The sequence below is a fragment of the Manis pentadactyla genome, chromosome 9 (assembly GCF_030020395.1).
Source record: "Manis pentadactyla isolate mManPen7 chromosome 9, mManPen7.hap1, whole genome shotgun sequence".
Classification (NCBI taxonomy): domain Eukaryota; kingdom Metazoa; phylum Chordata; class Mammalia; order Pholidota; family Manidae; genus Manis; species Manis pentadactyla.
Genome location: NC_080027.1, coordinates 120314939 through 120337318, shown reverse-complemented (window position 1 = coordinate 120337318; position 22380 = coordinate 120314939). Strand labels below are relative to the sequence as shown.

The window sequence follows — 22380 nt, the reverse complement described above, 5'->3', positions numbered from 1 at the left end:
CAGTGGCGGTGGGTGGAGAAGGGGTGGGGACTGGGGACAGGCTTCCTCTCCCACTGCCCAGCTGATTCCTAGGCTCTTGGTAGCTTCGCTACATGGTGAGGACTCGAGCTGGGACCTCCCGACCTCTCGGCCTCTTCACCGTGTCTGACATGGTGCGGCCTCCTTTCCTCACCAGCTGGGGCCATGAACTGTTCTCAGCCAGGGGCTCATTTCACCCAAGTCACTTTGTCTGGTGGCTTTGACTCCCTTTTCTGAGAATAAAATATCCCACCTTAAGAATAAAAATAAACAAGATTCATGAAATGAATCAAGGGAGGGAGAGTGAAGGGGGCCCGGAGGCATCTCTGTGTGTTTGGTGTGACACAGGGGGAAGGCAGGGCCCTTTGCTGAGAAGCCATCTGACCCGAGGAGCCCGGAGCCCCAAGCTCCTCTGTCCCAGGGGCTTCTATAAACGCCCAGTTCTAGATCTTGGCTGCTCCTCTCCCTGAGCGCCAGCTCCTGTGGAATCCCGGCCTCCTGGGCTCTGTGAGATGGACCCTGGCTAATGAGGAACAGAAAGGGCTGCTCCCGGCCCCGGCAGGCATCGTCGCCAGGATATTTGCTTTGCGCAAATCTGAAGGCCACCTCTCCCTTCATCCGCTTGGAGTGGGCCCCGCCGGCACCCCGTCCTCCCCCAGCCACCTGGATGGCAGGAACTCACCTACCAGAAGGGACTGACAGAACTGGCCATGGGTTTGCTATCCTTTCCCCACTTTTATTTTTAAAAATACATTCTTTGGCTCGCTGCACTTAATTACAGCCTTTCAGCAAATCTGTGAAATGAAATCTTTCTGGAAAGCCTAAAAATATTTCTGTCTTGCAGGTAGCATGGGGGGACTGTATTGTGGATATTCAGTGGCACTGCCGGTCCCCCCAGGCAGCTGCCTCCTGCTGGTAAGTCACTGTAGTGTCCCCTTCTGACATCCAAGGGTTAGGGTCAGAGATGTGGTCGTGGGCCCTGGAGGTGAGGGGGTGTAGGATCCATTTGTTAGCACAGAGCTGCTCAGAAGCATAAGCCAGCTTGTACTATTTAGGGAAGGAAGATTGAAGAAAAAAAAAAGAATATTAGCAAGTTTTATAATCTTGGCATGAAGACACATGCCAAAGACAGAGGTAGTTTGGGGTGTGGAGACACCAGCCTGATTCCTTTTAACCCAGCTAACAGCTGCTGAAATGCAAACCTGGAGAATCAGAGTTCTCATGGGTTCGTGGAAAGTGCACAGGAGTGCTGGGTCCATGTGGGTCTCCTTGCCACAAAGCACACACTCTTGTTATACTATCAGCAACCTGGGCTGGTGGCAAAGGAGTTTACGGGTCAAGATACTAAGGAGCCGCTGTGCCCTGGAGCTTACAAGGAACATAGCTTGTATCTTCTTCCCTTAAAACAAAACCGATGCGTGAAAGTCTGGATTTCCAAAACATAGATGAGGTGGGGAGCATTTGATTTGCAAGGGGATCCCCAAGGCCTCCATCACCGATGACGTCCATGTCTGCATTGTTTGCTCAGACCTCTCTCTCGAGCTCCATAGCCATATATTCAACTGCTACTGGACATTCTACTTCTGCAAGTATGTCCCTCAGGCATCTCAAATTTCACCATGCCTAAAAATAAACTCTTAATTTTTCATCCTTCCACCCCCAACCTGATTATCCTCTCAGATTCTCTTTCAAGGTTAATGGAATCACTGTGCACCCAGCCAGGAATCTTGCAAGCATCTTCCACTGTTTCCTTTCCCTCACCTACCACGTGTTAAGAAATATGGTCACTGTGCACCACCAGTTCTTGTCTGCATGTGTTTTTGAATCTGTGCCCTGCTCTGGGCTCCAGGGCGATAAGCAGGTGCTCTGTCTCCTCTCACACATACTAACTGCATGGGCCTCCACGTTGCCCTCTTAGATCTAACTTCCTCATGCTGCCAGGATGATCCTTATGAACACATACTTGAATACATATCCTGGCCTGGCACTTGTTCCTCCGGTTCTGATCTTTGTTCTTTAGCCACATCTGCAACCCTATCCTATGGCCTCATGGTCTACCCGCTATCAGAGACTCCTGAATACACTATGCACTGTAAAATTCTCTGAGCCTCTGCACATGTGTTCTCCAGCTTAAAAATCAGAAGGGGTTGAGACGTAGGTCTGGGCTCAGAGCGCACAGGGACAGAGGACGCTCTCCTGCAGGACACGTCCCCTGCCACCTGAGGGCTTACAGGTGACTGAGTATGTGTGTAAGGTCCTTGGTGTCTGTGTGGTGGCCAGGGTGGGAACCACCAGGCCTCCTGGTTTCCTCGTTTCTCCCCAGGTCCAAGTACTGGGGAGACACTGTGGAGGGGAGGCGTGATGGGAAAGGAATTGCTCTCCAGAGAGGGAGGTCACAGGATCTCTCAGATACCGCAGGCAGCTGCGGGGGCCCAAGCCCACCCTGGAGACTGTCCCCAAGGCTCTCTCTGACAGGGAGGGCCCCTGCTGTGGCATCCACAAAGCTTGGTTCTCTTGGGAGCCAGGTCTGCCCTTTCCACGCAGGTCCACAAAGAGGCAAGTTAGTGGAGCCGCAGCTACTCGTTGCAGAGCTCCAGGGAAGGCCTCCAGATCTGGAAGGAGTTAGGGGGCTACTGGGGAAGGGAGAGCTCACTTCTCACAGGGGTGAGTCAGGGAGGAAGGTGGACTTATATAGCTTCCCCCTCACCCCCCGTTAGTGGGGAAACCAAGATACATCTGGGTGCTTGCCAGAGCCACCCGTCTGGGCTTCCCGTTTCAGATGGCCCTTGGGTTCCTGGCTTATTCTGGGTTGGGAAAGGAAACCGCCTGATGCTCGGGGAGTGTCTGCAGCAGCAAGAGCGACCTCTGCAGAGAGACAGGCTTGAATATGAGTTCCAGCTCTGACACTTCCAAACTATGTGATCTTCAGTCTCAATGTCCTTCTCAGAAAACAGGTACTAATGCTTGCCTCATGGGCTACTGTGAAGGGAAAGTAAGAGGTCTGGCAAGTCCCGAGAGCAGCTTCAGAGAGCAGGTCTTGGTAACTGGCCATTTCCTTCCTTGTGTTCCGCCTGCACCTATGCCTTCCCAGATCATGAAAGCATGGGATGCTAGTGTTGGTAGGGAGTTCAGAGACGATGGGAAGCCTCCCATTTATGTGGAAGGAGGACACGTGGACCAGGGAATTCATGACCAAGATGCTGGGGCTCCAGGGGTGGAGAGATGGGAGAGACTGGGCTGACTGGGGGGAGCCTGAGAGGCGGCCAGCAGCCTGGGCGTGGGCAGGGGGTGGCCATGCTGCTGAGGGCAGAGCCTTGGCTTTGGAGGATTCTGGGCCCTGCCCAGAAGCATATTCTGAACCAGACATCACCCTTTCACCCAGAATCAATCTGGGAGGACACTGGCCCTGCTTAAATGGTCTTCATTCTTTCCTCCCTCCCTGGCTATTAGCCATTCTGGGGCAGGCGCAGCATTTCACCATGAACTCAATGAATTCTTTCAAGAAAGTAATTCTGAATGAGACACCCACGCAAACAAATGGTTTGATAGTTTGGGATGTGTGTGAGTGTGTGTGAGTGTGTGGGACTATGTGTGAGTGTGTGTGTGGGTAGTAGGGAGAGGGGGAAGGGAGCTGAAAATCTGTGAAATCAGCTGGGAAAATCTTTAGATATTGATGAGCTTCAGCCCCATGCTTTTTAACACTATCATACCATGGATCAGAAAACCATCCAAATTCTCCTCTGTGGCCCTTGAAAGTGACAGCCAGAAGCACAGGATGAGGGAGAGAGGAGCCCAAAAGAGTGGCTGTTGCTAAGAGGGGGTGAAGGCGCTCCCTGAGGGTCTCCCCTATGTTCTGGGTGCTCCTCCTCTGCCCAGAGCATCGACTCAGCTCTCTTATGTACTATACCTGCTCCCCAAGGGTCCTCTGTCTGTAGGATCTAAAGCTAATGTCCTTTTGACATGCTGTTTCTGCCGTCAAGCTTGTGTGCTGACAAATGTCTGTCCCTCTTGCAAGGCTGTGCTACAAGACACCGCCTAGGTGAGGATTTCTCTGCCCCCTTTGGCTGACTGACTAGCACCTTCCCTACATCCCACTGCCCTTTCTGCACACCCCCTGGAGAGCAACGGTCACACTGGACTGCAACTACTTCTTTCCTCCATAAGACAATAATTATCAAGGGACTGGGACCGTCTTGATTTTGCTTAGCAGGCTAACACTTAGCTCACTGCCTGGAACACAGAGCAGCCATCAATAACTATCCCCCATTCTCTGTGACTGGAAAATGTTGGTCTCAACCAGACTCTAGAACAAAGTGTTCTCTTAAGAGGGCTGGAAGAACGGAGGTGGCTTCGTACTGCATGGGGGCGATGTAGCATTTTAATGTCAGAATCATCTTTCTTCCTGCAACTTCTCTTACTTTAATTCAAGCCAATTTCTGGATTTCTGGTGTGATTCCTCATTGGACAGAGGACTGAACAGCCACCTCCTCAAATATCTTTCAGATAGAGGACAGCAATTAAGTCACCCCTGGCCCGTGCTTCTCCAATTCTGTTAGCCTCTTGTCAGAAGATCTTGTTTTCTAACCCCTTTGATAATTTCAGAGGCTTTTCTTAGGCCCCTTGGATTTCCAGACATCCTCTGAGAGTGTAGCAACCCAAAGTAGGCTTGAGCAACGGACGACCTGACGTGCAGTAAGAAGACGCGGTGCAGATGACCTCCCTTTGCTGGTCACATCCGGGATTAACCAGGCTGGCCCAGGGTAAATTGGAGAGGGAGGGGAAACCCACGCTGTCTTTCCTATGCTCTGTTTTCCCTCCCTGGGGTTCCTTTCCCCAGTTAGGCACCTCCTACCCTGCTGTTCTCTCCTCTCTACAGAAGCCTTTATTTGCATCTTAATGGGACCTTAAGGTGTGTTATTAAGTCGCCTTTAGAGTATTGTTTTTTTAACTGGCTATAGAATAAAAAGTTTGTCTCTTTGCAGGATTCACAAAGAAAGTGTGGGAAACGTGTTAGGGCAGAGGGCTCTGCTCCACAGCTCTGAATCCTGCCCCAGAAGCAGACACTGCCTGAGCCTGTGTACACGGGTGGCTAGGCCAAGTCCTAGCCAAGTCTTATCTGCTCACCTTAGGGCAGGATGAGTAGGCCAGCAGGGTATGGGATGAGGCTGGCATGTGCTGGCGGTAGGGGACTAACTAGGAGACTCCTGTCTCTTTTTGGGTGCTCTCAATGCCATCAGAAGCCTCAGGTTTGGGGATTCACCTCCCCACCTACTCAGATCCCCACCACCAGCAGCTCAGCCCCACGGAGCCCGGTGGAACACCTGAGCACCCTCGCCAATCTGCATTCCGGCCACACTGTGTCATGTTTGTTTTCTACTGTGGGTGCCACGACCTGGAAAACGGCGGCTGTGGTGCCATACTCGCCCTGATTCTTGCAGCCACTAATTGAATGGTTTGGAGGGAACTGTGCCACCAAGTCGCCCAAGGGCCAAAGCAGATGCAGCCGATTAATTACAGCTGGGGAGCTCTGCAGGCTCCACGGGGGAGCAGGCGGAGGCACTGAAGGCCCAGGGGCTTGGCAGCCTGTGGAGAGCTGGCGCACCATTCCTGGGATTCAGACGGTCTCGGGGGCTGGAGCTGGGGCCTCTTACAGGGTTGGGGCATAGGGTCACAGGAAGACCCCTTCTTAGATGGGAGCCTTACAAAGGCCATTCCCATCCTAGGGACCTCTGTCTTTCTCTGCTTAAATCTCCTGCCTGATAGACGTGGTGGGAAAGAAGACAGCTCCAGGTTACTGAAGATTTGGATAATGATGGCTACCATCATTCATTTCATCTCATTTATCATTTCATATTCTTTGATCATTTCATTTATTAAGTACTTCTCATGAGCCAGGAATTGTGCCAAAGGCTTTATATATTTTATCCCACTTGGGGTTCAAAACAAGCTACAAGGGAAGTACTATTACTATTCCCATTTTACAGATGGGAATAGTGTCCCAGAGAGGTTAAGTAACTTGCTGAAGGTTACACAGAGAGTGGCAGACCCCGGCCAGGTCTATTTAACCTCTGCTTTCAGCCTACATATAACACTGCCTGAGCTGACCCTCCTCCTGCCCCGGGAGGGACCCCTAGATCATTAACCCTGAGAACTCTTGTCCCTGCCTGCCTGTAGGCTCTCTCCACTTGGGACCCCCTCCCTTGGCTGAGGCTGTGACTTGCTGTTTTCCAGGAAGCTGAGGTTGTCTCTGCTGGTCACCATCTCTCTGGACTTCTCAGCATCTGTCCTCCTGCCTCTCTATCCTTGCTCCTGTGAGTATCTATACCCCCCTCAGCCTCACCATCTCTTTGTCATCTTTGGCATCTCTCCCCGGGCATGGCCAGTCTCCCCAAATGATGCTGGCAGGGGGCACTGCTGGCTTCCTTCCCACTTCTGCAGCAGGCTTTATGGAGAACTCGGTACCAGCTACCAGCACCTTTCCCTCCTCCAGCCCAGTGGACTGAGAGTTCTACTTGTCTAAGGGAGTCGAGGAAAGAGATGAAAGATGGCATATGGGTGAAGTGGGAGAGCTCCTGAGCTAAGAAGCTGACAGTTAACTCCTAGTCCTAAAACCTACGAGCACTGGGGCTTCAAGAAAATAATCATACCTTCTAGTGCGTTGGTTTATTCACCTATAAAATGGAGCTATCTACAAAACAGTAGGAATAGCTTCTGCCTCATCAAAGTGGTTGTAAGGTTTAAGTAAGGTTTACATACGTAAGGCACTAGGTGTAGTGCAAGACGCCAGGTAAGCATTCAGTCAACGTTAGCTATTGTTTTTCTCATTCCTATTTTATGATTAAGCAATCTGAGCAGAAGCCAGGCTTGCTGAAGGCCAGAGGAAAAGTGGCTTCAGTTTTACAAGTGTCCTAGGCAGGTGGAGCCTGTGGCTGTCATTCTGGTGGGGACGCAGGGTGGGGGCAGGCAGCCTGAGAGGGGAAGTGGCTGGTGAGGAGATGGCAGAGCACAGAGCTGGCTGCCTCTCTGATGGGCCTGGGCAGCTCTTGTTATGTCTCCAGCAGACTGTCAACTCCTTAGACTGGGTTCTTAAAGAGATGGGAGAGACTGACATCAGAGCCTCCCACAGCAGCCAAGGGAGGGGGTCCCATAGAAGTTGCTTCAGTAGGGAGCAGCCCCAACTGAGGGTCACGCTTTGTATTAAGAGCTCCTGTGTCTGAGATTGGGGTTGGGAGGGTTCTGCCTCGAGGAGCCCCCTGATCAGGACAAGCCAGGGAGTACAAGTTATGGGTTTGCAGAAAGTTCATTGTCTCCTGGCTAATGCACTGTCTCCTTTCCTGTTGCTTAGAGTTTTCCTGACCTTAAAGAGCAGTGATGCCAACTCAGTACCTGCAAATTTTGATCCCTTCTGGCTCCCAAACACCTGGATGCTGGATCCAAGATGGCAAATTGTCACCTTCTTTTCCAGCTTGCTGTGTGTGTGTGAGAGATGTGTGTGCACATGGGCGTGCATGCTCTTCACGGTAGGCTACAGCCCAGCTGGTGAGCTCTGCAGGAATCTGTGGCCTCAGCAGTGCCAGCTCCCCTGCCCGGTGTGCATCCTTGCTGGCTCTGTCTTAGCTGATAGCACATTCAAAACCTAATTGTTATCTCAGCAGAGTAGCTCCATTATTCATCCTGACACCATCCCCCGTTAGCTGTTTGTTGCAGTGATGTTATATTAATGAGGCCTGCAAATAAATGAACGGGAGATCAGAGTGCCGACTCGTCTCTCAGAAAAGCTGGCTGACATATTTATTTATTTGTTGGGAACTTTGCAGGGAGTTACTCTGGCCCTAGGCAGGTGGCTTTTGGTCTTCTCTGCAAATATTTGGTGCAGCTTTACAGATAAATACTTGTAAATGTCCAGCTCCCCATTCTCACAAATGCATTCGCACCTGAGAGAATCTGGGAAAAAATACTCTTTAAATTATTTGGGCACCAGAAGGAAGCAAGAGGGATGGATCATCTCAAACTACTATAGAATCAACAATTACTTATGCTTAGTTTTGAAGGGCAGTGTACATGGTTTTCTACAATTGGTTTTCTTTCCCAGTTACATGTACCTAAGATAATGTTACAGAGAATTTATATTCCCTAAGCATGGACTAGTGAGGTGTGGGGGAAGTTACTGAGGCTGAGAAATTTATAAAGTGAAAGCTACAAGATAGTCAATAGAAAAACAAAACAAGGACCCCTACAGCTGGAAGCAATGTGACCTTCAGAAACACACGGGGACCGTCTTTGGTACCCAAAAGTTGGTAGGTTCCTGGTCACTCCCTGAGGACCCCAACACTGGGGAATTGTCCCTCACTTTGCAAGCCTGCTTTGCTTTTCCTTCACCCTGATCTCTGTTCTTACTTGCAGGTGTGAACCATCCTCTGGACTCTCTCATCACCTGAAATGCTTGGGAAGTCAGAGCCACCAGGCTAGGGAATTTGTGACTTTCACTTTAGCCATCATCCTACTGACAGACACAACCAGAAACCAACCAAATGGAGTCTGGGAGCTCTTGGAAACACAAGTCATTAAAGTAACACCCTCCCTGGACAGGCAAGATATGACTGCCCTAAGTTTAAAGACATACTCCGAAGTGCTCTTCCTGTTTCTCCCCCAACTCACAGGAATACATGTGGACCTGAATATGTTTGGGAAGATGGGAGAAGATTATTTTAAGGCTCAATACAAAGGGTAGCCAATGTTCCCAGTTTTCCTGGTATCTCCTGGAACTTTCTAAGAGGATTCTGACCCTGGGCACAGGTACGTTTGGTGCCTTTGGTTTGGACTGAGGTTAGGAAGTGGATAGCCAGGGATGCCCCTCTATTCCCCAGGAGATGGCATGGCAGGAGAGTCTGCAGAGTCAGAAGGCCCTGGTTTTGAATTTGTTCTGCCACCAACCAGATGTGTGACTCTGGGCCAGTCACTTACTTCCCTGAGCACTGTTTCCCCAACTCTTAAATGAAGGTGATTACAGCCGTTTTGCAGGGTGGTTAGGAGGAGGAGGCATGTAAAGTACATAGGTCCTGGTACAGAGCAGATTCTTTTCTAAAGAAAAGCTATTATTATTTCTCCCAGAACCAGGCTGTGGCTCATCTGTTCACGTCTCTGGCCGGAGATGAATGTCTTCCTGAGGGGTCCCTGCTTCAGTCCTCTTTCTAAACAGGAGACAACTGTCAAGGGTGCACGTTAGAAGTGTCTGTTCCAGGTCCTTTAGGGGAAGCAGAGTGGCTGCAGGGCAGGCAGTTTCCAGGCTCTTCTGGGCGGCCAGTGTTCAGGGATAGGCTGGGCTCTGCAGGGAGAAGCTGCATCTCCCTGCCTCCCCACTCAGGACTCATTTATCTATGTGATAACTTCCAAGTCTAGCCTATGGCACACACCAGTCACTCATTAAATGAACATATGAGTGAATTAATTTCCTTAAAACTGTGGCTTCTCCTTTTGCTCAGAAGGCTCTGTTATGGGTTGAATTTTATCACCCCCCCCATCAAATTCATATGTTGAAGCCTAAATACCTAGTACCACAGAGTGTGGCCTTATTTGGGTCTTTATAGAGGTAATCAGGTTAAAATGAAGTCATAAATGTGGACCTAATCCAGTATGACTAGAATCTTATCTACAAAACAGAAGTGGAGACAGACACACAGGGAGAACACCATGTAAGACAAGCCAAGGAATGCCAAAGATTGCCCCCAGCTGCCAGAGGCTGGGCAGAGGCCTGCGGCAGGTTCCCCTCACAGCCCTCGGAAGGGGCCGGCCCTGCTGTCACCTGGACCTTGAACTTCCAGGCTCCAGAACTGTGGGCAATACATTTGTTTCTTAAGCCGCCCGGTTTGTGGTACTTTGTTTCAGCAGCCTTAGCAAGCTGGTACACTCACTCTGAGACCTCTGTCACATGAGCTCCAAAGCCCCTTGACCCCGCCAAAATTTTTCTCCCCAAGAACATATGCAGCCACTTTCCCCTTTCTGCTGGGTGTGGCCCACCCACAGCATCATGGGAAGTGTTTTCTCCCAGCCTTCCTTTCTCGTAGATGCTCATAACATCCTCCTCTTTGAGGTCCCAGTAGGTCCTGAGCACACGTGGGGAAGAGCAGAAGCCGGGTGGGCCAGACATCTCACAGGCTTTCCAAAGCTCTGCACGTCTCCTGTTCCTGGAGCTGAACAGGGGACACATGCATGGTGCCGGGATGACAGCCGCAGCGGGAGCAGCCTGGGCTGCCTCCCACGCGAGATGCATCATTATCACACCAAGGGCTGGCTGAGAAGGAGCAGGCCCCGGGTCCTTAGGGGGTCCTAACCGGAGGTTTATGCAAACTGGGACGTCTGATAGGCTGAATGACTTGTCCTACATGAAGTTGCCATAGGGAAAGAAGTCTCCAGGGGTGGGTTTGGTTGCCATGGAGACAGCTGGGTAAGGCGGGATTCAGGAAGAGCACAGCTGTTCATCTAACAGAGCTCGAGGCCCACTCCTGTTCCTAAAGTGGAACTCCTTCCAGGTCACCCCACCGATTTCCCTGTGTCCGGGCAGGGCAGCGCCCATCCATTCCAATCCTCATTTGTTTCCACTGTTGGAGACTCTGCCACGCCAGCAGGTGTCACGGGCCATCATAGAAACCTTCTCTTTTCACCCCTCAAGAAGGATCTTCGTAGTGTATGGCTTCTGTTTGCACACAGGCTTGCACGGACAGGGGTTCACATTTTGAGGATAAGGGCCAGGGGCAAGGAGGAGGTATGTACAGGGCATGGGTCTCCTAGAATTCTGATTATTAAAAGCTCTATGCCAATGTCAAGGAATTAGCCAAGAAAGTAGAGGTAAAGAAAATGAATTTATTCTTCTGAAAGCTACTTTAACAAAGAATACATTTTTGGTAGCAAATGCCAGAGAAATGAGGCTGTGGCCTTCTCAGTGTGTTCTAAAGAAAAGCACCTGAGGTTGATTCTTCCCATTACTTGTTAGGTCAATTTTGATTGCTTGGTTAAAGGAGTGTCTACCAGCTTTCTTCACTGTAAAATTAGTATTTTCCTTTTGGTAATTAACCAGTACCTGTGGGGTGATAGCTCGAGGCTATGTAAATACCCTATTTCTCATCTTACTTTCATTCACTAATTTTAGCATTCATTGGCCATTCTTGCCTTAAAAAATTTATTATTGTGAATTTTGCTCAGTAGTGAGTTTTCTATTTCCATAACATATGAGTCCTTCCACATATAGGAGTTGAAACTCCAGTATAAATGAGATCTTTCTCTCTCTCTCTGTTGTTTGTTTATTTATACCAATAAGGACCATAGGTTCCTTTATGTTCTTACAGTCCACAAATACATCACTACTTATGTTCTTGCTCAGCCTGCCCCAGTTTTGGCCACTGGGGTCAAATCAAGTTGGCTTCTGTGCCCTTTTGACATGTACCCTACATTTTTTTTTTTTAGTACTTCTTACCAAAAATATATAACCTGAATTTTAATCGTGAGGAAATGCCAGACCAATACAAATTGAGGGACATTCTACAAAATAAATGGCCTGTAGTCTTCAAGAGTATCAAGGTCATCAAAGACAAAGAAAGAAGATTAGAGCTCTAAGGAGACGTGACGATGGAATGTCACATGTGACCCTGGAAAAGGACAGCTGGCAAATCTGAATAGGGCATGCATATGAGACGGCGTTACGGTGTCGATGTTAATTTCCTGATCGTGATCATTATACTGTGGTTATGAAAGATGTTAATTTTGGAGAATCTGGGTGAAGGGTGTATGAAAGTTCTCTGTACTATTTTTGTGCCTTTTTATAAGTCTGAAATTATTTCAAAAATGAAAAGTTAAAAACACTGAAAATGACTTTCGCAGGGAGAGGAGGACAGGCTTGGGGAAGGAGATGCAAAATGAGAGAAACTATTCCTGATACTCGTGAATAAAACATTCTAGGCCTGAATCCTCCCACGTGTACTGTCCATAGTGATGTCCCCTGGGTGGCTTGAGACACGGCATGGATTTGTCTCTCCCCAAAGATGATTTTTCATTTCTCCACTGCTTGAAAAACACCAACAGGAGACCCCACTGCTTGGGGCCTCTGACTCCTGCTGCTCTGTTCACTGGGAAAATCAATTACAGCCTAATTACCTCAGGGGGTTAATTAGCATCATGTAGCTTAGGTGTCCTCTGTGAACAGAACAGCCTGTCAGTCTCCGGTCAGTGAGCAGGGGCAGCTGAAGAGGAGGTTTCCCAGGGAAAAGCCTGCCTTCAGGCTGAAAAGGGGCCCCAGCTAGGTGGGGAGTAGACAGAGCCGGGTGTAGCCAGGGTTGGCTGGGGTGACAGGTACTGATGGAAGTGAGTCCCCTGCCTGATTTAAGCTTCCCTGCACTACGGGTGCAGAGATAGACAACTGCATCGGCAAGAATTCCTGAGCAGAGGAAGTTCTCAGGCCAGTGGGTGCTGGAAATCACTAGAATCAGGGAGAAAGCATGCAGCTCTGAGCAGCTTGGGGAGCTCAGGTGTCTGGGGGCAGAGGCTGGCACCACCAAGCACTTTCCCAATGAGATGCAGACACAGGACAAAGCCAGTAGGCACCATCGCTGGCCACATCCAACAGTCAAACGGGACTGAAGAAGCCCAGTCTTTTAGGGGCAGCATCTACACCCTCATAGCCCCTTCCCAGGGGCATGAGTGAGGACCCTTCTCCCACAGCACAGTGCTTTCCCTGGGACACACTTCCACTGGGGTGGATGGCATCTTTCAGGTCATATCAGCTATGAAGCCGGATGTAAAGAAAGGGAGCTACCATTCCTTGTGTTACATTACTTGGGCAAATCATAGGGACTTTAAAAATGGTTTTATAATTAAATAAACCTGAGCTCAACACATGAAAAGATGTTCCACATCACTAATCATCAGGGGAAATGCAAATTAAAACCACAATGAGATATAACCTCACACCAGTAAGGATGGCCAGCATCAAAAAGACTAAGAACAACAAATGTTAGCGAGGATGCAGAGAAAGGGGAACCCTCCTACACTGCTGGTGGGAGTGTAAGCTAGTTCAACCATTGTGGAAAGCAGTATGGAGGTTCCTCAAAAAACTAAAAGTTGAAATACCATTTGACCCTGGAATCCCACTCCTTGGAATATACCCAAAGAATACAACTTCTCAGATTCAAAAAGACATATGTACCCCTATGTTCATCACAGCACTTTTTACAATAGCCAAGATATGGAAGCAACCTAAGTGTCCATCAGTAGATGAATGGATAAGGAAGATGTGGTACATACACACAATGGAATACTATTCAGCCATAAGAAAGAAACAAATCCTACCATTTGCAACAACATGGATGGAGCTGGAGGGCATTATGCTCAGTGAAATAAGCCAGGTGAAGAAAGACAAATGCCAAATGATTTCCCTCATTTGTGGAGTATAACAACAAAGCAAAACTGAAGGAACAAAATGGCAGGAGCCTCAGAGACTCCAAGAATGAACTAGTGGTTACCAAAGGGGAGGGGTGTGGGAGGGCGGGTGGGGCGGGAGGGAGAAGGGGACTGAGGGGTATTATGTTTAGTACACATGGTGTGGGGGGATCATGGGGAAAACAGTGTAGCACAGAGAAGGCAAATAGTGGATCTCTGGCAACTTGTTGCACTGCTGGACAGTGACTGCATTGAGGTGTGGGTGGGGACTCGATAATATGGGTAAATGTAGTAACCACATTGTTTTTTCATGTGAAACCTTCATAAGAATGTATATCAATCATACCTTAATAAAAAATTAAAAATAAATGAATAAGTAGATAAAAGCATTAGAATACAGTCCTGATACTAAAAAATCAATCAATCAACCAATCAATCAATAAACCTGAGCTCAAATACTGGCTCTGCCACTTATCAGTGTGAATTTGGGCAACTAACTCCCTTCTTCTAAGCCTCATTTTCTCCATCTGTAAAAATGGAGGTGAAGAGTCCTTACTTCTCATGGTGGTTGTGGAGATTAAATGAGATAGTGCCAAGCACAGGAAATAAATGTTTGCTCCCTCTTCAAATAACCCATCTGTGGGTTAACAACACTCATTTGATCCTGAGGGTTTTCTTTGTACTGATCTGAAGCTTCAGAATCACAGGGATGTGCTAGAAGTTCCCCAGTGCTCTGCACATAGGTGAGAGCCCGACTTACTTCCCTTGGCCAGTAGGGAAGATGAGGCAGAAAAGCCCCTACCTGCTTTCCTATGCGTGCAGGCCGCTGTAATACCTGCCTGGGCCTTTATTCCCAGTCACCATAGGAATGTGCAATTAGTTTCATAGCACAAGTGACAGTCAGTGAATAGGGAGTAGTGAAGAGTGATGAGCACATAATGTGACCAAAGTTAAATACAACTATTCCTCTCCCAGGCCATTCAAAAGGCAAGCAGCTGCATTTTCATTCACATCATCTATTCATCTTCCTTTGCAATTTGCTATTCAGGAAACACCATTTTTTTCAGGATAATTAATTACCTATTTCTTTCCATTAAAATGCACAAACAAATTGGGACAGGGAGTAAATCCTCGGAAACAGCACAGTGGCTAATGTCGTGCCTGCCTTTACTTCCCTCTTCTATTTTCAACTTTGCAACTCCGAGCTAATTGCAGCTCCTGAAATCACATTTCTGCTGAGAAAAGCGAAACCTGCTTTCTGAAATGTTCACCCACCACGTGGCCAATTTCTCGTCCCCACCTGGCTCAGCCAGCCTGGCAGGGAGGCTGGGCACTCTGCCTCCCTTGTGTGCACGTGCAGGCTTGAGGACAGTCTTCCATACACTTTCCACTGGCACCTGGACACCAGCCATCAAGACACCCAGGAGAAGATTTATCCACCCCCACACGAATTGCACTTGGCCGAGAATTCTCCCACCAAGGCTCAACTTGCACCCTCTCCCCCTGCCCTGGCACCAGCTCCTGGCCATCCCAAACTGTTCTGGGAACTTGGGGAACTCACCTCGGTGATCTGGGGGTTGGAGCACTTAACATTGTGGCTGGACCAGTCAAGCCAGGGACTGGAGGAGATGGAACAATGCTGGTGAAGGGTACATCTGCGCTCGCCGCTACACCAGCCACACTCAAACTTCCGGTCGGCCTTCAGGCAGAGGCCGCAGCTCTCCCGCTGGGCTGCACACTTGTAGAGATGGACTGCAAAGACACGGGGGCAGGCTCAGAAGGCATTGCAGCGGACTTCCCACAATGTGCCCCCTGGTGTGACAGAAACCATCCCTAGCCTTGGTTAATACCAGTGGGCATCATTGCCATTGCAAGAATAATTGATGGGGAGTTAATAATAAATTGAGCTTAGTAGTTGTTTAAAAGCTCTCTAGAAAATACTATTACTTAAGAGCTCTGACTCTAGGTTGAATCAGATAAGGGTTTTAAATGTGGTTTCACCACTTCCTAGCATTAGGAATTCTTTAGCCTCCTTAAGCCTGGTTGACCTTGTCTATAACATGGGGATAATCACTGTTATTTGTTTTGAAGGAGATGTGTGGTAAGTGCTCAGTTTAGTTGTCTGTGCCATATCTGATGTTCTATCATACTTCTCATCTTTCCTTTGGACACAAATGGCATTTGTAGGCTGCTGCCTCACCGGTGGCCCTCATTGCAAAAGGTTAGGATTAATTTTCCCACTTTAGGTAAAAATGAAGTTCACAGACTGATGTCATGATTCTTGGAGCTTCGTAACATTAGTGAACTAAGCTGGGATCCTGAAATTCCAGCTGGCTCTGCTACTAGACTGCAGGTCCTGAGGAGAGGGGTGTCTTTCCTGGCCCACAGGGCCCTGGGTGGTCTGGGAGAGCAGTCAGTGTGGCCTTCGAGGAAGGCAGCGCTCTTCAGGCAAGATGGAAGACACAGTCCTGTTCACAGCCCCTGTGGATGGAGAGGCTGTCCCCCAAAGAGGACACACTGGATACTTAACAGGTGGCTTTGAGAATGTAAACCCTTGCCTTTCCTTTTGTTTCTGACTGACTCACTAGCCCGAGACAGCCAGTCAGCAGAACTGTGTTTTGTGAGCCTTGGGGATAACTGTTGCCTGCTGGTGTTTGGAACTCAGAGTCTTAAGTAGAATTCTTCAGAGAAAGAATAACTGGGAAGTCATTTTTCAGCTCTGTTGGCTAAGCAGACATAAGCTTTCAGGCCTGCGCAGCGAGCCTCTGCTGGAGGTTAGGAACATGCCCCAGGGAAGGGGCATTTTAAAAATTTTTCCATAGGTCCACCCCCGTTCCTCTGCCTGGTCAAACATCCCTCAAGCCCGGCTGCAGAAACTATATTTAAACATTCTTATGCCTATGGCTTCTTAGGGTAAAGGGCAGGAAATGGGGAATCTCAACATGAACAAGTGCACATTGAGCATTTATTAATATGCACAAATGGGGCATGTCTGGTACCTCATTTGACCCTCCCAATTCCCCCAAGAGGAGGGTACCCTCTGCCCCATTTCACAGATAAGGACATGGGGATGCGGAGAGGAGCAGCAGCTAGTCTGAGGTCACAGTCGTAAGGGAAAGAGCCAGGATTTGACCTCCAGTTTCCTAGATTCTAGAGCCCAAGTCCTTAAACGGTATGGCTTCCTTCCCCGAGCACAGTGTGTCGCCTCCCAGAACGCTCAGCTTGGGGGAAGACCAATGTGAAGACCTGCCGTCCATGTGCTCTGGGAGCTGTGGAAAAGCTGTGGAGCCCCGCAAGGGAGGGCTCTGGTGTGGCAGCTAGGAGGCGGCCATTTTTCTCCAAGCTCCAGGTGCGAAGGCAACCTCTGGGAACTAAGCCCAGATCCTCAGCAGGGGGAAATGTCTATCTCTTAGCAGTGAGAAAATCTGGGCTGGGTATGAAGAGAAAAAGAAGAAAAAAAAATTATCCTTGGCTCAGTTTCTTTCTCTCAGCCTTAGCAGCATGGATCTTCATGGCAGCACCTGGGGCAGGAGACAGGCGCTGCAGCCCCATAGATGCGGAAACATCTGCAGGCCCTATGCGGACATGGCCTCTCAGGTTTCCATGTCCGTGGTGACCCTCAGGCTGAGCGAGAACCTTGTGGCAACCTCAGCTACCTGAAATGTAGAGAGACGTGGCTCACGGAAGGGGGACAGGGTTCTGGGGGGAAGGCTTCCCATTCCATAGTGGCCTGCATCGCCAGGAGGGCAGTGGTGTGGTTAGGCCTGTGAGCTCTGAAATTAGCCTGACTAGGTTCAAACCCTGGCTCTTACTATCTGACTCTCAGTCCGTTCCTTTCCTTTTTTTTCTTTTTTTTTAGCTTTATTGAGGTATAACTGACAAATAAAATGATAAGATATTTAAAGTATATATTGTAATGATTTAATATACATATACATGTGAAAGGATTTCTCTGGTCTAGTTATATACCTAACATATAGATATTTAGTGAGAACATTTAAGTTCTACTCTCTTAGCAAAGTTCAACTATACAATACGGTATGATCGGCTCTACTCACCATGTTGTACCGCATGTTCTCAGACCATCTTACCACTGAAAGTTTGTACCCTTTTACAAGCCTTTTTCTAGTTCCCTCACCCCCCAGCTCCAGGCAGCCCTTTTCTAATGTCTGCTTCCATGAGTTTGATTTCTTTTAAAGATTCTACATATAAGGGACACCATGCAGCATTTGTCTTAAAAACATGGACTGCTTTGTGGATTTGCACATTGCCTTTGTCCAGGGCCCCTGCTAACCTCTGCATTGCTTCAATCTGAGTGTATGTGCTGCCAAACTGATCACTCTTGGTCTGTTTCTTAACCTCTTTGGTCTCAGTTTCTTTATAAAATGAGAATAATGCTAGAACATACCTCCTACTGTTGTTGTGATGATTAAGGATACTAATCTGAAATAAATCACAGTGGGAGTGCCCACCCACAACAGGTGGGTTGGAGAATCGAGGTAGTGCCCACCTGGCCCACAGGAGTTTGTAGGCCAGTGAATAAGGGTGCTCCTTACATAGGGCCCCCCCGGCCTCAGCCCAGCCCCTTCTTCTTGCAACAATGGTGCATCTGAGTCTGCATGTGGGTCCTTCTACCCACCTCGGGACCAGGCGAACAGCCTTAAAAACCTTTGTGCAGTGATGGGGCCAAGGGCAGGGAACCAGAACCTAACTGGAAACAGTATCTCCATTTCCAGGGAACTGGCAGGACATTCCCGCCGGCTGCCCTCCTAGGGCAGGTTCCATAGGCACTTCAAAGTCTCTGGGAGCCAGAGAAAAATTGGATGAGCCGGCAGCTGCCTGGCGGATGCTCTGGTTGTAATAAAGTGGGGTCCCAACAGGATTCCTTCGATGGGTCCATATGCTGCTTTTGGATCCTCTGAAGGAGGGTGTGCATTATTCACGGCCAGCCAACTCTGACCCCTCCGGCCTCCATCTTTCTCGGGGTTGCTTAGAGATCAAAACTCTACCTGGAGTAGCTGCTTACCTTTCAGGTCCTGAGGGTTGTCGATGATGAAGTTGCCATTCCACACCACCGCGAAGTCCACGGCCAGGTTGCTGATGTCCATCCCGTCGTACTGGTACTGCAGGGGAGGAGCAGAGGCACACGGCTTGTGAGGCCCCCCTAGCAGGGGGGGCAGGGAAGTTGCTGGCATTTCAGGGGACCAGGACTACAGCAGGAAAGAAGCCAGGACTATGGTTCCCTTTGGGCCAAAACAGGAGAAGGGGAGTCAAAGGAGCCACAGGTGCAGCTCCAATTGTCCCTCTGGTGCCCGCCCCTGACTCCCAGTCACCAGGGCCGGAGGAATCCAGCCCCAGCCCCCTCGCTCAGCATTCAGGGCCTTCCATAACCCAGTCCACCCAATCTGCACTTACTTCAACAACCTTCTCCTGCGCTGCTCTGCTGTGGAAATCTGTGACCCCTGTCTCCAAGCACACCCGCTCATGCCCGGTTCTCGTCTCACGAGGGATACCTCACTCTCCCTCAGCCTCCATCCCTCAGCCCATCTTGATTCTTCTAGTCGAGCCCAGTTTCACCTTCGCCAGGTGTCTCCTCTAGCATCCCTGCCAGCCCTCCCACAACCTCTCTGTCCCCTGGGGTTGCCCAGCTGTGCCTTTGACCCGGCAGTTCCCGGGAGCTCCCCTGCGTCTGTTCACTTGCGATTCTAGTCTCCCTAGCTAGTGCACGCACTGCTCCATAAACCCCACCAGAGCTCTGAGCAGGGTGTGTGCATCAGCAGTGCAGCAGTTGGTGGGCCCTGTGGGGGCCTTTCTTTCTGCACTCGAGCTTTCTTTGGTCAACAGTCCACTAGGGAGAGTGTGCTGAGCTCTCTGGGCACAGATCTGATCAGCCCGCCTGGCACAGGCTTCCAAGCTGTGGCCAGGAGTCCACTCTCTCTCCCGTGCTGATTCCACAGAGGTCTTTTAAGCCCTTCAGACACCTGAGAAATAGGTCCTCTGGTGGCCCAGCACCTGTGCTTCTGGGAAGGAGACCTGGGAATCCCCTCTGTGGGGCCCACCCCAGCCTTGGCCTCTTAGCTCCGAGGGCATGTCACCGTCAGCCCTCTTGCCCCCAGTCCTTCCTCCCTTTGTTGCATTCCATTTCTTTTTCATCCCACCTTCCCCTTGTGCCTGGCCGTCTTCCACTGATTACAAATTCTATCAAGCGCCTGTGACCTGGGAATCTGACAGCTCCCTGATAAGAGGCCCAGCTTCTCTTTATCTCTCCCAGCCGAATTAGCTTCCCTCAACACCTTTGTCACATCGCCCCCCCACCCCTATACCCACCTCCCATCTCCAGCTGACCCCCCACAGTCAGAGACAGGGAGCTGGCAGATAAAAAGATCTTCTCTGGGCTAGTATTATAATTAAACACCTTACGCTTCCTGTCTGGCATTCGGGATTGGTTTAACCCTTGCTGCTTGCTTTTGAAGTTCCCCACTTTCCCCTTCTCCCTTCCCACCTCCCCTGATGCCATTCCACTCCCCACCTGCATCTTCTCCAACTCCCTTCCGGGCAGTACCTTCCAGTTATTCATGCCTTGAATGGGAACAGGGTTTGTGCTGGAGTTGATGGGCTTTGGCCAAAGTGTTACCGAAAGCCAAGAGGTGCTCTTTAAACTCAGAAAGGGAACAAGGCTCTCTGCTGGTGCCATTAGGGGTCTTGCCTCACCCCGTCTCCCCTGACGCCACTAACCTGCTCTGCTCTGGCTGAGGGGGCTGGATGCTTGCACGCTCCTCTGTCCCTGGGGTTGTGGGGTCAGCCTGTGGACCCAGAAGCTTCTGAAAGCTGGGGCGGGCCAGGGTGAGGCCTTGGCATGGGTGGGAGAGCCTCGCTCCAGGCCGGATCCAAGCCCACATCCTCTTACCGAACTGTTTTGGCACTGGACACTGGAACTGTTGAAACGCAGGGCGGGGACTCGGTGGACGGCCCCCTGGATGCTGAGGACACACTCGTAGCCGCGCTGGCCGGACTGCGGCTGTGGCAGGTTTCGAGCCTTAAGGGTGATTGGCTTTACCTCCCCGACCGGTATCAGGATCTCCTCTGTGGGCACCAGCTGGGGACAATCCTGGGGGAGAAAGAAGAGAGGCTCCATCTGTCCTGGCTCACGTCTTCCTACTCATCTGAGCCCGGGCAGAGGACAGGGCCCCGATGCCGGCTCACACCTCTTGCATCTGGGTGGGCTGCCCACCAGAAGGATGCAGCTCATTTAAGGGAGTCAGCAGGGAAAATGAAATTCAATCTATCTCGTAGCTCTCCAGGCTTTGATACTGTCAACCGTCCCACAAGTCGTCCCGGACCTGGTGTATGTATTTCCATTTAGGAATTAATTTACAAGCACCAGCGTGGCAGGCTGTGGGTCTTATCTCCTGAGACACAGGATAAAAAAGGCTCCACGTGTCCCTGTCCCCAACCTGGAACCCCCAGCTCAGGGTTTCATGTCTCCCCTGCTCCTCCTGCCCCCTCACTCTGCCGCCCACGGCTTCTGCTATCTGCAGCGTCCGCTTCCCGCTCCGTGGCGCCGGCCTTTCCAGGAGGCGGGCAAGCCCTCCCAGCAAAGCTCTGAACACTTGCTCTGGCTTTTCATCTCATTTCATTACCAGGCTCTGCATGAATGCCATGTTGCTTTGGAAAACAAAACTGAAGAAAGAAAGTCTTGGTGGGCAGGGGCTGCGGGCAGGACCCCGGGAGAGCGGAGGTGAGAGGGAGAGACCGACCGTCCTCAGTTCTACTCCAGATGCTGCTTCTCTCCCTGAGATCCTATTGCCACGTCACCACAGCTCCGGTGCCCCGCCCACGTTCTCTGTGACCGGGGAAGACAGAGCGCAGGGGCCTCTGGCAGCGAGGACCTGGCAGCCACCTTTGCATGCAGTCATTTTCTGCTTCCAGGGATCAATCGGGCAGTTCTTGAAGGGGACACTTCTGTCCCCCTCCCTTCCCCTCCGTGGTGGTTCTCACGAGCCCTGGGGAATGTGTGCTCTTACCACCCTGCAGAGGGCGCTACAGGCACTGAGTGCCGGGGGGATGGGGGGTGCCGGGAGACTGCAAGGTGTGGACAGTCTCAAATAATAAACTGCCCCTTTCCTAAGACTGGAGGTGGTGCCTGATAAGCTTTTCCCACCACGGGCAATGCTGACCACGGACAGCTGTGGGAGGGAGCTGCGGGGGGGCCAGTGGGCCCCACGTCCACCTCTTACCCTGGGAGGGGAGCTGCCGGAGCCAGTGGGCCGCACGTCCCCCTCTTACCCCGGTTCTTGTGCATCCCGGTGCAGCCACATGAACTGCAGATTCATCTGAGCTCCCCCGCCCCGCTGCTCCCCGGCCCGCCTTACTCGGGGACCTCTGGTCCTTCTGAGCAGCCTCTCCCCCCACCGGAAGCACTCACTGCTGCCCCCACCCCGCTTCCACCTGGCCCCGCCCCAGCCCCTCTGTAGCTGGTCACCTGCAAGCTCAGCTCCGCCGCTCCTCTGGGAAGCTATCCCTGACCGTGGCCCTGACCTGGCCTCAGGGCCCCTTATGCATGTTCCGCCAAGAGTCACATGCAGCCCTCAAAACTGCCATTTCTTGTTGCCTTGTCTTCTGCACTGCTACGAGCCTTGAGGCCTGCCTGCATCTTACTCAACTCTGTGCACACCCTGGCTGCTTATCTTAGTTCCCAACATGCGAACCCTTGGTCACTGCGTGGGGGAGGGTAACTGGAAAAGAAGAAAATGAAGCAACTGATGAAGAGATCTCAAGTTTTCCTTCTAGCTCCCAACTTTCTAGAGTCTTTAGAGATGAGGGCAAAGCCTTGCCTTCTGGACATCAAAAGCCTTGGGAAGGAGTTTGATACCCCAAGTTGGGTTTGGAAATGGTCAGTATTTACGGAGTCCCATGATTGTTAACTTGGCATGT

The 22380-nt window shown here is 50.5% G+C and overlaps 1 protein-coding gene across 1 annotated transcript in view; it reads right to left on the bottom strand.

Annotated features, from left to right (window-relative positions):
- The window catches only part of PLXNA2 (plexin A2), a 207878-nt gene that overhangs the window by 36868 nt on the left and 148630 nt on the right, over nucleotides 1–22380 (bottom strand). Inside the window, exons 10-12 of the mRNA XM_036912405.2 lie at nucleotides 20354–20554; nucleotides 18473–18569; nucleotides 15008–15198 (exon numbers count right to left, since the gene is read on the bottom strand). Of these exons, the coding sequence (XP_036768300.2) occupies nucleotides 15008–15198; nucleotides 18473–18569; nucleotides 20354–20554 (489 nt within the window). The remainder of the gene's footprint in view (nucleotides 1–15007; nucleotides 15199–18472; nucleotides 18570–20353; nucleotides 20555–22380) is intronic.